Source organism: Lissotriton helveticus, chromosome 12 (assembly GCF_964261635.1).
Source record: "Lissotriton helveticus chromosome 12, aLisHel1.1, whole genome shotgun sequence".
In the NCBI taxonomy this organism is placed as follows: Eukaryota; Metazoa; Chordata; class Amphibia; order Caudata; family Salamandridae; genus Lissotriton; species Lissotriton helveticus.
This window is the reverse complement of record NC_136073.1, coordinates 873248554-873264135: the sequence shown is the minus strand read 5'-3', so window position 1 is coordinate 873264135 and position 15582 is coordinate 873248554. Positions and strand designations below refer to the sequence as shown.

General features: G+C 49.1%; 1 protein-coding gene across 1 annotated transcript in view; it reads right to left on the bottom strand.

The window, feature by feature from the left end:
* The window catches only part of SLC35E1 (solute carrier family 35 member E1), a 48808-nt gene that overhangs the window by 11279 nt on the left and 21947 nt on the right, over window positions 1-15582 (bottom strand). The window contains exons 2-3 of the mRNA XM_078669161.1: window positions 10103-10173; window positions 463-600 (exon numbers count right to left, since the gene is read on the bottom strand). Of these exons, the coding sequence (XP_078525287.1) occupies window positions 463-600; window positions 10103-10173 (209 nt within the window). The remainder of the gene's footprint in view (window positions 1-462; window positions 601-10102; window positions 10174-15582) is intronic.

The following is a 15582-nucleotide window of genomic DNA, read 5'->3' as shown; positions in this document are numbered from 1 at the left end:
AGCAAATTAGGCCAAGCAACGTCTTTCAGCATCACATCTGTCAAAGTTTAATAAACCTACTTCCAACAGATGACATCTGGTCAGTGTTATAACTGAATAAAAGTAAAATAATGAGTCCAAATACTTTGAAATGAGCTGTGCGGCCCATTTTTTCCAGTTCATCCAATTTGCAAGACGGATTCACTTCAGCAGTCATCAAAAATGCATACGGAGCACACTCAATAACAGCAAGACCAACACATGGCACGGACATCATCTTTAGAATGGGCCATGGCACAACCAAAAACTACAGATTTAGCCATCTCTAACAGATGACTGGACCACTATTTAATGCTATCGACTGCCTTGAGAAATACTCTAATTTGCCATTAAATGAAGTGATCAATCATATTCTGTTACCCGTGTCGTTTGCTACAGCATGTCGAACTGACACCATTTATTCGCAGCCACATTAATGCTCACCTTCTTGGAGTAGATGTTTTGAAGAGAAAAGCAGAGTGTGGCAGCCAGAGCACTGATGAGGCCAAACATGTCGAAAGAGAGCTCAGTGACTGTGGCGAGCAGGACACCGCTGATTATAGGCACCAGAGATAAATAAACCTAGGAAAAGAACATAGATAGCTGAAAGAAAGCAACTGCAAATCATTTTGCCAATCTGAATGTAGGCTTTGTTCTCCAGGTCCAATCCAACCAATTTTTTAGGGTATGTTTCGTATGAGTAGTATTAGCTAAAGATAATATCTTGATCTCTCTCTCTGGCATCCCAAAGGAGGGGCCCCATCCTCCGCTCTTCTAAAAGAAGCCCAGGCTTTTCAAACCCTAATGAGTCAAAAAGACTCCTCACTGCTTAGGAGTGCACATTCTCCTGTCATATTCTTCTATAGTGTCTGTGCTTTTTCAAATAGCCCCGGAGAGCCAGATAATTATGGCAGCTCTGAGGGGCTTCCTGTAAAAATAGACTAAGACCACAGATGGGAAATGAGAGCGAGTGGGCGCCCAAAGTGTACCCCCTCTTTAAAGGAAACAGAATTAGGTCTTCAAGTTTTGTTTTTGAGGCATCCAGTAGTGACAGTGTGAAGCTTACTGATACACCCACACATCGAAGGTTTTGCCAGTCTCCCTTAACCAGGTCTTTCACTGACAAAGTATCAGTATAGGCTACAAGGTGCACGTACAAATTGTGTCTTAGGTTGTGTGTGTGGACTGTGTCCTCATTATGTATTCCATATGTGAGGCACTATGAACTGATGGAGGGGTCTGTGCGAGCTTACATAGGTTACAGGTGACGTGGAAGTTCAAACCAAGTAAGCTGTGGAGGGATACCCGTGGGGTGGGGGCAGGTGGTGAGGAGTGGCTGTGATATCTGGCACCTTCTCTCTGCAAGAGCACCCTCAACTGCTATGATTCCTACCTGAGCTGCAGCTAAAAAGAGAACGCCAGCTGTCTGGGCGAAACACACTTCTGCTCCTGGGTCCGTTGGAACCAACCCAGAATGGGATCCTATTGTTCCTATCCCTTGGCTTGAACAGATCAAATGATGGGTATTAAGGATTTAACCGAAAGGTGCCTCACAGAATTTGAGCTATACAAGGCAGCTGATTTGTGATCTTTTATGATAAATCTTGTTCAGCCTGAAAAGTACTTCTTATAACCAAGAACAAAGCTGTTCACCCTCTCAATTTATGAGCACGAAGTTCCAGACACACAGCCTTTTCAACTTCTGTACACCCTCCTTTTCCATGACAAAGTATGAGACAAGTATCCTGTTGTAAGTGCTGCTCAAACTGTCCTACATGGAGGAGAACCCTGCCTGCTCAGAGTGGATGGTGGACTGCCTGCAGAACGAGTTAGCCCAGGTACCCGCCAGGAGCTCTAGGAGCAGTTCTGAGGTTTTCACTGCTCAAGGACAAGAGCCCACCCATCTGTTACACAGGAGAAAAAGACAGCACCACCCAGGGGAATTCGTCCCCCACAATGAGTTTGGTGAGCCTGTTTTGCCCCTGATCCCACCTGCCCCCTAGTTCGCTTCAGGATCCTCAAGGATCACATGTACCACATGCATTCCATTCTGTTCTTTCAGGAAAAGATCATTGGACCAAATCCTAGGTCCTTCGACTGCATGTGAATCTGTCAAGCAGTTCACAATATCTGCCTCTGGACCCCTACCTCTTGTCTTCTGCTTTGTTTTGACCGTTGAGTCCATGACCCTGCATCTGTGGTCCCCTGGTGCAGAGAAAAACCCAACCAGACCAACGGTTCAAAACTTAAGGAGCCAGTTAAGGAGCCTTTCAAATACAATGTGCGATCTACTCGGATTCTGGAGAACAGATAACAGACCATCTACAGAGACCCAATGACAGCCCCGCGGGCTGAGAATCTGGTGGCTAGTGACTCCATCCCATCTAGGGCAACGACTGCAGCCCTAACATTGTTCATTAGACTTTACGGTGGGCACTTAGTCTCATGCTTGGTATGTGGGTCTGCAGTTAATTCAGTGGGTTTAGAGAAGTTTCATAAGAAGTATACTCGAACCTCATAACACGTACCCTTTGAACAGTACCTCAGACCTCCATTCGTACAGACAAAATATATTGATGCCTAGGAAGTGTAGCAACTAAAGCCGTTAGCTAACAAACGATATGAAGAGAAATTATGAGAACGGACATGTGCTTTTGATTGTTGTGATGGAGTAGGAGTAGTTTCTGTCCTGTAACTCCAGTTCTGTAGTAGGGGTATCTCTGTTATAGTCATAATCTAGTGAATAGTCCCGCCCATGTGCGTGGACCCCGGAGCAATCAAAAATAATCTCTTACAGTGTCAAGAAATGCAGAAATGCATAGACACTTAAGAGAGAATTTAAAGACAGATAATGCAGCCAAAAAGACTACACTGTCCAGTACTTCAACTAGAAATTCCACCACAAAATCCACAAAACAGCAAAGCCTGTACAGATTTCCCTTGCTTAACAGCAAAATCCCTCAGGAATGATAGAGAGAAGAACCTGGACAGACAAGCCCCATAGGCTGCCATTATGTGGCTTAATTAGGATACTGTGCCTTTAAGGAACCTTCCAGAACCTTCTCCCAGTATCCCAGAATGCATAGCAGGTCCAACTTAGTTTCAGTTCTTTTTGAAGGCGTAGAAAACGCCAGACCTGTAGCATTATGAACATGAATAACTCTCCACCGGGGAGGCGGGAGGGCGCTTATGACTATAACAGAGATACCCCTACTACAGAACTGGAGTTACAGGACAGAAACTACTCCTTCTGTAGTAGGGGATCTCTGTGTATAGTCATAATCTAGTGAATAGAATGGCAAGCCCATCCCCACACCAAGCGGCGGTGGAGAATAAAATAACGCCACTACTGTGCGAACAGATTCCGCAGCGAAGCCTGCCCAACCTGAGCGTCCGCCCTGGCATCAGTGTCCAGGCAGTAATGCTTAGCAAAGGTATGGACCGACTTCCAAGTGGCCGCCTTGCAGATCTCTGCAATGGGAACATTACGGAGCATAGCTGTCATAGCAGCCTTGCCCCTGGTGGAATGAGCCTTAGGTTTGCCCCCTACGGTCTTATTAGCTTTGTAGTAACACAACTGTATGCAGGACACAATCCACCTCGAGATGGACTGTTTAGAGGTAGCAAGACCAGTCCTGACTGAGCCATAATTGATGAACAATTGGTCTGACCTACGAATATCTTTAGTCTTATCAAGATAAAACTTCAGCACCCTCCGCACATCCAGGGAATGTAAAGACCTTTCCGCTGGAGATGAAGGGTTCTGAAAGAACGTAGGCAAAGTGATAGTCTGATTGATATGAAAATCAGAAACAACCTTGGGAAGAAACTTAGGGTGAGTACGCATAACAACCTTAGCATTATGAAATACAGTATAAGGTTCTTGGCAACACAATGCCTGAATCGCACTCACCCTGCGGGCCGATGTAATGGCCACGAGGAACGCCGCCTTCCAGGACAGGTGCTGCAATGAAGCCTTATGAATGGGTTCAAAAGGCTCCTTCATCAATCTGGACAGCACCACATTCAGGTCCCATGAAGGCGAAGGAAGCCTGACAGGAGGGAACACTTTCTTCAAGCCTTCCAAAAAATCTTTGATCACAGGGATCTGGAAAAAGGAAGTCTGTGAAGGGCCTTTCCTGTAGGCAGTCAAAGCAGCCAGATGAACCTTAATGGAATGGACATTAAGGCCCGACTGCGCCAGATGAAGCAGATATGGAAGGATGACATCTTCCTTGCATGTCGTAGGGTCATAGTTCTTAGACTTGCACCAGATGCAAAACCTCTTCCACTTGTAAGCATAAGAAGTCCTAGTGGAAGGTCGCTTAGCCTCCTTCAGTATGTCCATACAATCCTCTGGGAGATTCAGATGGCCATATTGCACTATTTCAGGAGCCATGCCGCCAAACTCAAAGACGAGAGGTTGGGGTGCACCATCCGCCCCCCGAACTTCGTGAGAAGGTCCGGCCTGCACGGCAGCTTCATGTGAGGAAGGAGAGATCGGTGAAGCAGGTCCGTGAACCACCACTGTCTGGGCCATTCCGGGGCAATCAGAATCATTCTCGCCCTGGATTGAGACAGCTTGATGAGAACCGCCGGAATCAGGGGAATTGGTGGAAAAGCGTACAGAAAGCTGTTCGACCAGTTGATCCATAACGCGTTCCCCAGCGTCCCCGGCTGGTAGTACCTGGAGGCGAAGCCTCGGCATTTGCTGTTTTCGGCGGTGGCGAACAGATCTACGTCTGGAGTTCCCCACCTTGCGAAGACTTCTCCTAGTACTTCGTCGTTTATGACCCATTCGTGGTTTTCCTGCATGAGTCTGCTCAGTTCGTCTGCCTGAACATTCTGCACACCTGGCAGATGGGTGGCCGTTATCGACAGTCCTCGAGCCAGAAGCCAGTGCCAGATCGCCTGCGCCTCCTGCGACAGAGTGCGCGATCTCGAGCCCCCCTGCTTGTTGAGGTAATACATCGTCGTCGTGTTGTCCGTCTGAACAAGCAGAGAGTTGGTCTGAAAGGACGGATGAAAGGCCTTCAGTGCCAAGTGAACAGCTCTCAGTTCCAGGAAATTGATGTGGTACGTGGACTCCGTCAGGGACCACGTCCCTTGAATCTGCAGGTCTCCGGAGTGCGCCCCCCAGCCTTGGAGAGACGCATCCGTCACGATGGTCTGTGTGGGAATGTCCTTGTGGAAGGGAACCCCTCTGAGGAGATTCTCCTTCGAGCACCACCACTTCAGAGACTGAAGAGCATGTAGAGACAGTCGTATCCTGTCGTCCCAAGAACCTCTCCTCTGGTCCCACTGATCCTCCAAGCACTCCTGCAGAGGTCTCATCTGTAGCCGTGCGTGAGGAGTGAGAAAGATGCAAGAGGCCATCGATCCCAGTAGAGAAGACACCGTCCTCACAGTCGTAGACGGAGTTTTCATGAGAGCCTGAGCCTTCCGAACGAGTGATAAACGTCGCTCTTCCGAAGGAGACACGCTTGCTGACAGCGTATTGATGGAGGCCCCCAAGTACTGGATGCACTGTACCGGAATCGGGACCGACTTGGACATGTTGATGTGCAACCCCAGCTTGTTCAAGAGAACGCACGTCTTCTGGAAGTGCGCTTGAGCTTCCGAGAAGGAGGAGGCTTTGATCAACCAATCGTCCAGGTACGGGTAGACAAACACCTTGTTCTTCCTCAGGTGTGCCGCTACCACTGCCATACATTTTGAGAATGTCCTGGGTGCAGACTTCAGCCCGAAGGGTAGCACCGTGTACTGATAGTGATTGGTGCCGACTTGAAAGCGCAGAAATTGTCTGTGTTTGCATGCAATGGGCACGTGGAAGTATGCGTCCTGTAGATCTATGGCACACATCCAATCTCCTCGTTGCAGCTGAGGGTAGATCTGATGCAACGACAGCATGCGAAACTTTTCTCTGCGAATCCACTTGTTTGCCTGTCGCAAATCCAGAATGGGCCTGAACTCGTTTTTGTCCTTCTTGCAGACAAGAAAGAACCAAGAGTAAAGACCTCTTCCTCTTTGAGACAGAGGTACGTCTTCGATCGCCCTTTTCCTTAGCAGAATGTCCGCCTCCGCCTGAAGCTCGCGCAGTTGATACTGCGAGCTGACGGGAGGAATCGATGGAGGAGGGCTGGTGAAACGTAGACTGTATCCATTGCAAACAATATTCAGCACCCACTTGTCCTGAGTAATTTTTCTCCACTCTGCCAGAAAAAATTAAACGCGTCCCCCCACCGGAGCGGGTAACGGACGAGGGGGAAGTAACAGCTCAGGGCCGGGACCCGGCCGGGCCCTTGGTCGCGGTAGAGGACTGTTGTCGACCTCTACCACCTTGGCGTTTCTGGAAGGGCCGCCTGTACTGTTGCTGCTGTTGCTGCTGTTGATGTTGTCCAGCAGACTGTCCCCTTCCACGACCCTGCGACCCAAACCGACATTGGTACTGTCGGAAGGGTTTCTTCTCCTTGGGCTTCTCCAAGCACACTGCCGTCAGGGTCTCCGCCTCGGCCTTCATCCTGGCCATCTCGTCATCCGCGTGTTTCCCGAAGAGGGTATCTCCGGAAAACGGGAGGAGATTCGCCACGCGTTGCTGTGCTTCCGGTTTCAGTGAAGTCAACCTGAGCCAAGCATGGCGTCTCTGGTGAATCCCGTGGCAATATCCGTGCGCTGACAGCAAGGATATGTCCGCTGCGGCGCCGATGGCCTGGTTAGAGACCAGCATCCCCTCCTGGACGATCTCCATGAAGTCCTCCTTGCGGTCTCGAGGGACAAGGTCCGCAAACTGCTCCATCGAGTCCCACAGGGACCGGTCGTAACGCCCCAGCAAAGCAGAGTCACTGGCGGCCTTCATCGACGAGGCGGACGTCCCACACGCCTTACGACCAGCAGAATCGGTCCAGCGGCTCTCCTTGTCCGGAGGCACCGTGGACGCAGGGGAGGTGGCATGAAGCTTCCGTGCAGCAATCACGATGACTGAATCCGGTACCGGGTCTTTCCTCAAGAAGGCTGGGTCTGAGTCCGGAGCCCTGTACTTTTTAAGGATCCTGGAAGGCGCAGACTTCACCGCTGCCGGCGTCAGGAATAGCTGTTCGGCGGGCTCAAGGAGCCCCGGCACCAGAGGTAACAGGGGGCGAGACAAGTGCCTTTTGTGTAATGTCTCAAATATCACAGAGGTAGAAGTCGTAGGCGCTTCGACCTTAATGCCCAACTTCGCCGCTCCACGCAGGAGAACCTCCTGAAACGTGCCGATATCGTCGATAGGAGAAACTCTAGTCTCCGGCGAATCGGACAACGTGGGCGAGTAGGAACGGGTCCCAGAGGCAGAACGTGACCTGGACCGACGTCTCTTATGATGATGCCTGGATCATGAGGAAGATCCGTGTCCACTCCTCGATCTGTCCCGTCTCCCCGAGCGAGACCTCGACCTCTTGGGTCTCGGACGTTCCTTCGGCCTCCCAGGGTCAGGAATCCTAGGCTTCTTAGGAGTCTTCTTCGGTGGCGTCGGAAACTTGGGCATCGACACCGCCCTCGGAGGGACCGGAGGCGGAGGAGTAACCGGACGCGGGGTCTGCGGAGCCGGCTTCAGAGGTGGGGTCAGAGCCTTCGGCGGCGGACCCTTCGGCACAGCCGGCCGCGAAGGAGGTGTAGAGGGCTTCATCGGAGTATCCACCCCGGAATGCGCCGTTCCCGGCGAGCCACCATCCCGTCCGGAGCGTGGGGAGCCCCCCACAGTCCTGGGCCTGTCCTTAGGACCTCTAGACGCCGAAGATCGGTGCCCAGACGACGACCGACGGTCCCTCGACGTCGAACGGCCCTTCGGCGTCGACCGTTTCTCACTCCTCGACGTCGAACCGTGTCTGCGTCTCGACGTCGACCCCGACCAGATCGACGAGCCACGGAACCTCGACGACGGGCGATGGTGCCTCGACGGCGACCTCGACCTCTTCGCCTGTCTAGACGTCGACTTTTCGGACCGTCTCGACGTCGACCTCTCAGTCCGTCTCGACGTCGACCTCCTCGAGCGTCTTGACGACGGTCTCTTCGAATGCTTCGACGTCGACCCCTTCGACGTCGACCTCTTCGGCGCCGGAGACTTCTTCCGTCTCGACGGCGGCCTCGACGACGAGGATCCCCTCGACGACGATGTCCTCGACTGCGAACGGCGGTGTCGCCTCGACGGCGAGCGCCGACGCCGGGCCCTCCGATGTCGACCACTCGACGCCGACATCGACGACGAGGAGATCGACACCGGCTTCGACGGCGGCCGGAACACGTTCCTCGACGTCGACGGGCGACGTTTTCTCGACCCAGAGCCCTGGGGAGACTTGGAACTGGCCGTTGACCGCCCCCTCGACGTCGTGGTCAGAGCAACTGACCCAGACGGAGATCCTGGGCGAGGGCTGGTCTTCCTGCCCCTGGGGAGCCCCCCAGAGGCCTCAGCATGGGCAGAAGGAGCCCCTCCTGACCCACCTCGTGCCTTCAACCTCCTTTCTTCAAGGCCCTGAAGTCTGATCTTCTTCCTCTCCTTCAGGGTCCTTCCAGAGAAGCCTCTGCAGATCACACAGTCCTCAGGGATGTGGGAAGAGGGAAGGCAGAGAATACAGACCTCATGGGGGTCTGACTTGGCCTTCTTCCTTGAGCACTCCGGGCACTCGTCGAATAATGCAGGCATTATGGACAAAAAAGAGTGCAGAAACACAAAAAAGAAGACACCAAAGTACTTTTAAAGCACTAAAAAATCGAAATTAGTGTAAAACACCAACAAAACCCTTGAAAAGGGAGAGCTCAATGCTCCAGGGTCCTGCTTGCAGGAGCCGGAAAAAAGAACTGAAACTAAGTTGGACCTGCTATGCATTCTGGGATAGTGGGAGAAGGTTCTGGAAGGTTCCTTAAAGGCACAGTATCCTAATTAAGCCACATAATGGCAGCCTATGGGGCTTGTCTGTCCAGGTTCTTCTCTCTATCATTCCTGAGGGATTTTGCTGTTAAGCAAGGGAAATCTGTACAGGCTTTGCTGTTTTGTGGATTTTGTGGTGGAATTTCTAGTTGAAGTACTGGACAGTGTAGCCTTTTTGGCTGCATTATCTGTCTTTAAATTCTCTCTTAAGTGTCTATGCATTTCTGCATTTTTTGACACTGTAAGAGATTATTTTTGATTGCTCCGGGGTCCACGCACATGGGCGGGACTATTCACTAGATTATGACTATACACAGAGATCCCCTACTACAGAACCATCTCCCTAAACTGCCGCCAAAAAAACCAATCCATTAAATAACACGGTTCGGCCCCTCCAGTAGCAAGGTTAACTATAGCTCTAAACATCACAATAACATTTAGGTCAGATCTTGGGCAAGGAAGAAGCTAGAGAGTTACTGCTTTTCTTTGTATATCCTTCTTGCTTGCATAATACTATGGCATATGTATATTACAGAAATTATTTTTTATACAGTAATGCCCTGGTTTGCCGTCTTTGGAGTCTCTAGCTCTGCTTCTGTGACAGAGTCCGGTGTGAACTGGAAGTACTTGGCAACCCACAGTTGGGGGCACATAGTGCAATTGGTCTAATAAACCAGTGGTAAAATACCAGTGGTGCTATGAGGGCACGTTAGCAAGTCTCAGTCTTTTTTGTTTTATATTAAAGAAATTACGCATGTAACCTCAAATGGTAGGCTAAGTGCCTGCAAAATACATGATGTGCCCTCTCCTCTTCTAGTCGTGGAAAGAACCCTGGAAGAGTGAACTGCACTGAATGAATAAAGCATTAGACAAACAAATATTTAAAATGGAGTGCGTCAAGTAACCACATTCAAAAAGGATTTCACAAAGCTCTCGCCAGAAACTGCATATTTACTCCTTCCACTCACAAGGCACCCACTGAGCAAACAACTAATTTCTCCAGAGCCCAGTCCAAGAATGTTGTGAAAACATTTCAAGGGTACTTGTGTGCGCGCACATGATTTAAAACTGGGCAGGGACAAAAAAAATGTAAGGATAAATTAATGCACAAGCAGATACATTTGGCACCACAAACAGAAGCAAGGCAAAGCTCAGGCCAAGGCCTGGCATGGACAGCCTTACCTTTGTCGTCTGTTTTTCCTTCATTATAATTCTAGACAGCAGCACTACCCATATCGGCATGGTTGCTTTCACTGAAAAGAGAAAAAGGGCAGAGTATAGTCATTTGTGTGGATAACTTGTTGACGGCTGACTACTTCCTCTGGGAGTAATGTCTAATATTTCATCAAATCAACCATCGTATTAAACTAGAGTAAGACCTCGAGTTGTCACACTGACCTCGAAGAACAGAGGACAGAGCACTGCCCCATGTGCTGTTAAATTATATTCTACTAGCTGAGACAACACGGTTGGCCAATGCCAGTGACAAGTCAAACCTAGAGTAGAATGTGAAAATGAAGAAAATAAGCTATACAACTAAAATAAAATCTAGACTATTAGATGTTTATGAAAGTGTATAAAATGAATCCACATCCCCACTCCAACCACGATATTGACTGTAAAGTACTTTAACAAGGACATGGAGGGCAGTTGTATCGAAATTGTAGTGCGGATAAACAGCAGCGTGCATCAGAAGGTAGCACACCGAGCCAGAGGCTGCCCCGTTGCATCAGGGATAGAGACAGCAGAAGAGAGTTCTTGGAGCTCAAACGAAGGTCAAGAGAGCAGAGAAAAGCACATTTTGTGCTAGAAGGGAGCAAGTCAGAGGTGTGGAGATGGGGAAGGCAGTTACTACAGACAGGCGGCCCAAAGAGTATGTCTTACTAATTGGCCAAGTCTCTCTCTCGCTGGGACACGTCTAACTTTAAGGAGCATAGTCTCACAAGTACATTTCACCTTAAGTGTTAAGACTCCCAACACTTCCAGTCCCAGGGTGTATAAAGGCGTTATTGGCAATGGTAGAAAAAGCCAATTAAGTATTATAAAGTTGATCCTGTACGAACATTCAGCATAAACCGCTCCAAAAGCAAAATGCGCCCAGATAAGCTTGATCTTTAATCTTCAAGCGGGTGACACAAAAATACAATTCCTCCTGAAGACACCAAAGGGAATTACTGATAAGCTAGATGTAAAAAAAGAATGGCAGAGGACTATACCATTGAATAGGGTGTAACAGGATTGGGCCTGCTTTGTGAGCCCCCATGACATTTTAGTACTTCAGATGGGGTTGCAGACTCTTGTGTGGCCCCTTCCACAATACTGACAGCAAAGGTGCACACGTAGTGCCAGCACTATCTTGAGAAAGTGCACAATTGCACGGGTGTGCAGCCCCATGCCAATGAGGGAATTACTTTGCATCTGTGCCCATGCACTACTACAGACGTGGGCTCAGAGGCAAACATGCCTTTAGGAGGAGCACTGATAGTGTGAGCCAAAAAAGGGGTGCACAGAGTGCTCCCATAAAAGCTGCACTCTTGAGGGGTGCAAGAAGGTCTCACAACCCCCCTCACCCCCAACACGCCTCTGCAGGCATATGCAGTCACCTGCACAGGAATCTTTGTGGCCTCATTAAATTGCAGACCATATTCTGCCTGCACTGTGAAACAGAGAGCAGCTTTGAAACAGCTGCTCTGTATTTCGGTGAACGTGCTGCCACCCCAGGGCAGCGCAAGTGCGGCTACACCAGGGGGCAGCCAGTTCATTATAATAAGATGCAATGAGGCAAACTCATGGACCTGTGCACAGTATATACAATGCATGCCCTGATGTCTAACATGCTCTGGGGGCTTGATATGTGAGTTTCATGCTCACTATACCACAGGACTCAGTTATACCTTAATGCAGAAGCTGAACTAAGTCTAGGTCTGATGTGGTTTGTGCTTTTGTTCAGGGAGTAACTAGGCTGGTAGCTCGGGCAAAACTATTCCTACTGTAGCAGGGTCATGGGTGTACACTTTGGTTCCTGTTTGAGCCATGGTGGGCCAAAACACACAATGGACAGAGATGTACCAAGTAAATATCTGTGGCTAAGATATCTTGAATAATTTCACCCATCCATTTGATATCCTCAGGTATAGGATGTAAGGACACTGTTGGTAACAGGGCACCGTCAACGCCTGATGTCCAGGAGGCTCCGGGGACAGTGGGACATGGCCAAAACGGTGACCAGTGCCCACTTGACTCGGCCATCCATATCCAGTTGGTAGACTGTGCAAGGACTAGCAGTGTACCATAGAAAAAATGAGATAAGGGTGTTATGGTTGGTCTCTAGGAATACCAACCCCCCCCAAAAAACACACAAATTCTGTCCAAAGGGCTGTGGTTTAAAATAAATAACAAGCATTTGCAATGCAATCTGTCTCGCCTTTGGAACCTTGTATGTATTTAGCCATGCAGCACATTAGCCTGGGTGCTGAAACATCTACTGTTCTTTAACATGGAGGGAAAGTAAGCACTAAACTCAGTGACACGCCAGGTATGGGAACACATGGGCAGAAATTTTGCCTTTCAATGTTACTTGATTAAATGCATCACCAGTGTGAAAAAAAGGTGGAATAATAAAATCTAATAGGGGAACTAGAAAAGGGTAGAGAGGGAAGGGCGGAGAGACACCAGATGAAGAGATGTTGATATTGTAAACACGGCACTGAGGGTGTGCACGTCTCAATGCTGAAGGTTGGTGTGCTCCAAAGTATTCATTGGGACAGACTGGCTGCAGTCTCGGTTAGCGCACATTGGCTTCATTAGACCAATTATCTACAGGTGAAAGAAAAACCCTGGACTGGAAACAGTGTCTTCAGTGACCCGGAGTGTGGCGGGTACTAATGGTTTCCACAAGCGAGTTATGAGCGGGGCATTGGGACCCAATGATAGCTACATATCACTCATATGCAGCCTCCCTCCATACATTTAAGAATAATACTCAACATAATAAGGTTTGCACGGCAATGTCGATAACTATGCAATACTTATGAGAGTAAACACAAACTGCATTGCTACAAGATAATTAATCTAATAATCGGCTGTGGGCGATATGAGCTACTATAGAGGCGGTGCCGCTAGGTGGAGGCACTGGTGGTTACAGCCCGCTGAGGCACGCCCCCCCACTCGCCCGTTAAAAGCATGAGAGAGCGCGAGCGAGAGTGCGCCCGCAAGAAAGAGAGCCCACTTGTTATTTCTTTTAAACCACCGCCCTTTGGACAGAATTTTTTTGGGGGGGGGGGGGGGGGGGGGGGTTGGGGGGGTGGTGGTATTCCTAGAGACCAACCATAACACTCTTCTCTCATTTTTTCTATGGTGCACTGGAAGTCCTTGCTCAGACTACCAACTGTGTATGGATGGCCGAGCCAAGTGGGCACTGGTCACCGTTTTCGCCATGTCCCACTGTCCCCAGAGCCTCCTGGACATCAGGCTTTGACGGTGCCCTGTTACTAACAGTGACCTTACATCCTATACAGCGAGAGAGAGAGCCCGCGAGGGAGAGCCCGCGAGGGAGAGAGCCCGCGAAAGAGAGAGCCCGCGAAAGAGAGAGCCCGCGAAGGAGAGAAAGTAAATCGAGAATGAAAGAGAGAAGAGCAAGAATGAAAGAAAAAAGAACGAGAATGAAAGAGAAAAAAACGAGAATGAAAGAGGAAAGCATGAAAGAGGAAAGCAAGAGAGAGAACAGCAAGAGAGAACAGCAAGACTGGAAGGGAGACAGAAAGAAGCGAGAAAGAGGGGGGAGCAAGACTTAAAAAGACGGATAGTAAACAGAACCACGAGAGAGAGAGAGAGCAGGAAAGAGACAAGAGAGCGAAGTGGACCGTGCTTGTGCAATTAAGTAAATAAGTAAGCGCGTCCGAAGAGGACAGCGCTTGTGCAACTAAGAAAATAAATAAACAATTGAACTTGGCAGGAGGAAGTTGCGAGGCGTGCGGCGCCCGGACTTTTCTTTCAAGGTTTTGACATACCAGATGTCTGATGACCATTGGATAATGTATTCACGGTTTTAAATAATGGCGAGGACAACACAAGTTGGGCCCTCACAAGTGGAATTCAGCTCACTCCTTTGGAAAGCTCTGACTGGATTATTTGACACCCATCCTTCAGTCCTAAACTCGAGAAGCCAATGTGGCACCAGAATTAGGTTGCCCCCTGCGCCCCCCCCCTTTTCGCCCTGAAGACTCGCAGCGGAGGTACAAGACACACTCTATGCGTTAGCCGAGTCGAAATGTCGACGCCATCCACCCACATGGGACCTGTACCTTTCTCTCTCTCCCCCCATTGCCTGATGTTGCATTAATGCTTTATTATACTGTATAACTGATCTAAAGAATTGGCAAGGACAGGTTCTGTCTACTGGTCTTCCTTACCAGTCTGATTTCGCAATGATTGAAATAATGTGTATTCCTTAACCAGTGACTTCTACCCACCCCTCTCCACCACGAGCACAACCATCCCAAACCTTTTCCCCCTTTCCTTGCAACCTTACTACGACTGCATATGCATAAAGTGCTCTTAAGTATATGGAATAAATATATTGCCATTGAACATTTTTTGGCACTCTTTTCTCTCTTTTTTGACATTAATTGCATGTTTTACATTGGTTTCTTGGTACGTAGTTGTCTCTCCAACATAGTGTTCCTTACATTAACTGTATGCACGTAAGAAAACATTTATTCTGTTATATGATATTAATAATCAGTGTTGGTTACTTTTACAACACACCGCAGACAGATTGTGATTCAGCTCTCCTCTCCTCTAAATAGCTGTCACAGACCAATTTTTCATTCGAGAGAGGGAGAGAGAGAGGGGGAGAGAGAGGGGGAGAGAGAGGGGGAGAGAGAGGGGGAGAGAGAGGGGGAGAGAGAGGGGGAGAGAGAGAGGGGGAGAGAGAGGGGGAGAGAGAGAGAGAGAGAGAGAAAGACAAGAGCGAAGCGGACCGCGCTTGTGCAACCAAGTAAATAAACAAGCGCGTCCAAAGCTGACCGCGCTTGTGCAACCAAGTAAATAAATAAGCGCAGCCAAAGCGGACCACGCTAGTGCAATTTAGTTAATAAATAAATAAAAAAGCACGGCCGAAGCGGACCACGCTTGTCCAATTGAAGCTGACCGCGATGACAATGAAAAAAAGAGTGCTTCCAGGCTTTTCAAGATGACCGTTTAACTCCGCCAGTGAACCATCCAGTCCCGGTGGGCGGGGACAAAAGTGGACAGGGTGGTAACCAGGAGGGGCTAAAAAGCCTCACTCACCATCATCACACTCCATTAAGCATATGTTATGACGCGAACCAACCAGATAACGGGCGGAGCTGAAAGCCCACTTCGGAAACTGCATCGATTCCAAGAAGCCCTCGCAGCGCAGGCGCACTGCAACGCCAGGCGAGACCTAAAAAAGGTGGCCCTGGATTCCCTGCAACACATTGATCATGACCGTACTCAATGTTACAAATTGCATTATAAATTTTTCACATTATCAATAGCATCACTGAAGTCACACAGCCTCATTTATATATGTGTCTGTAGCAACCACACCTAGAATACAAAAGGTCATGAGTGCCCATTTCGCTTTGGGAGTACAAATGCTGGGTGCTGGTCTTGGCCAAACGAAATGACAACTTGGC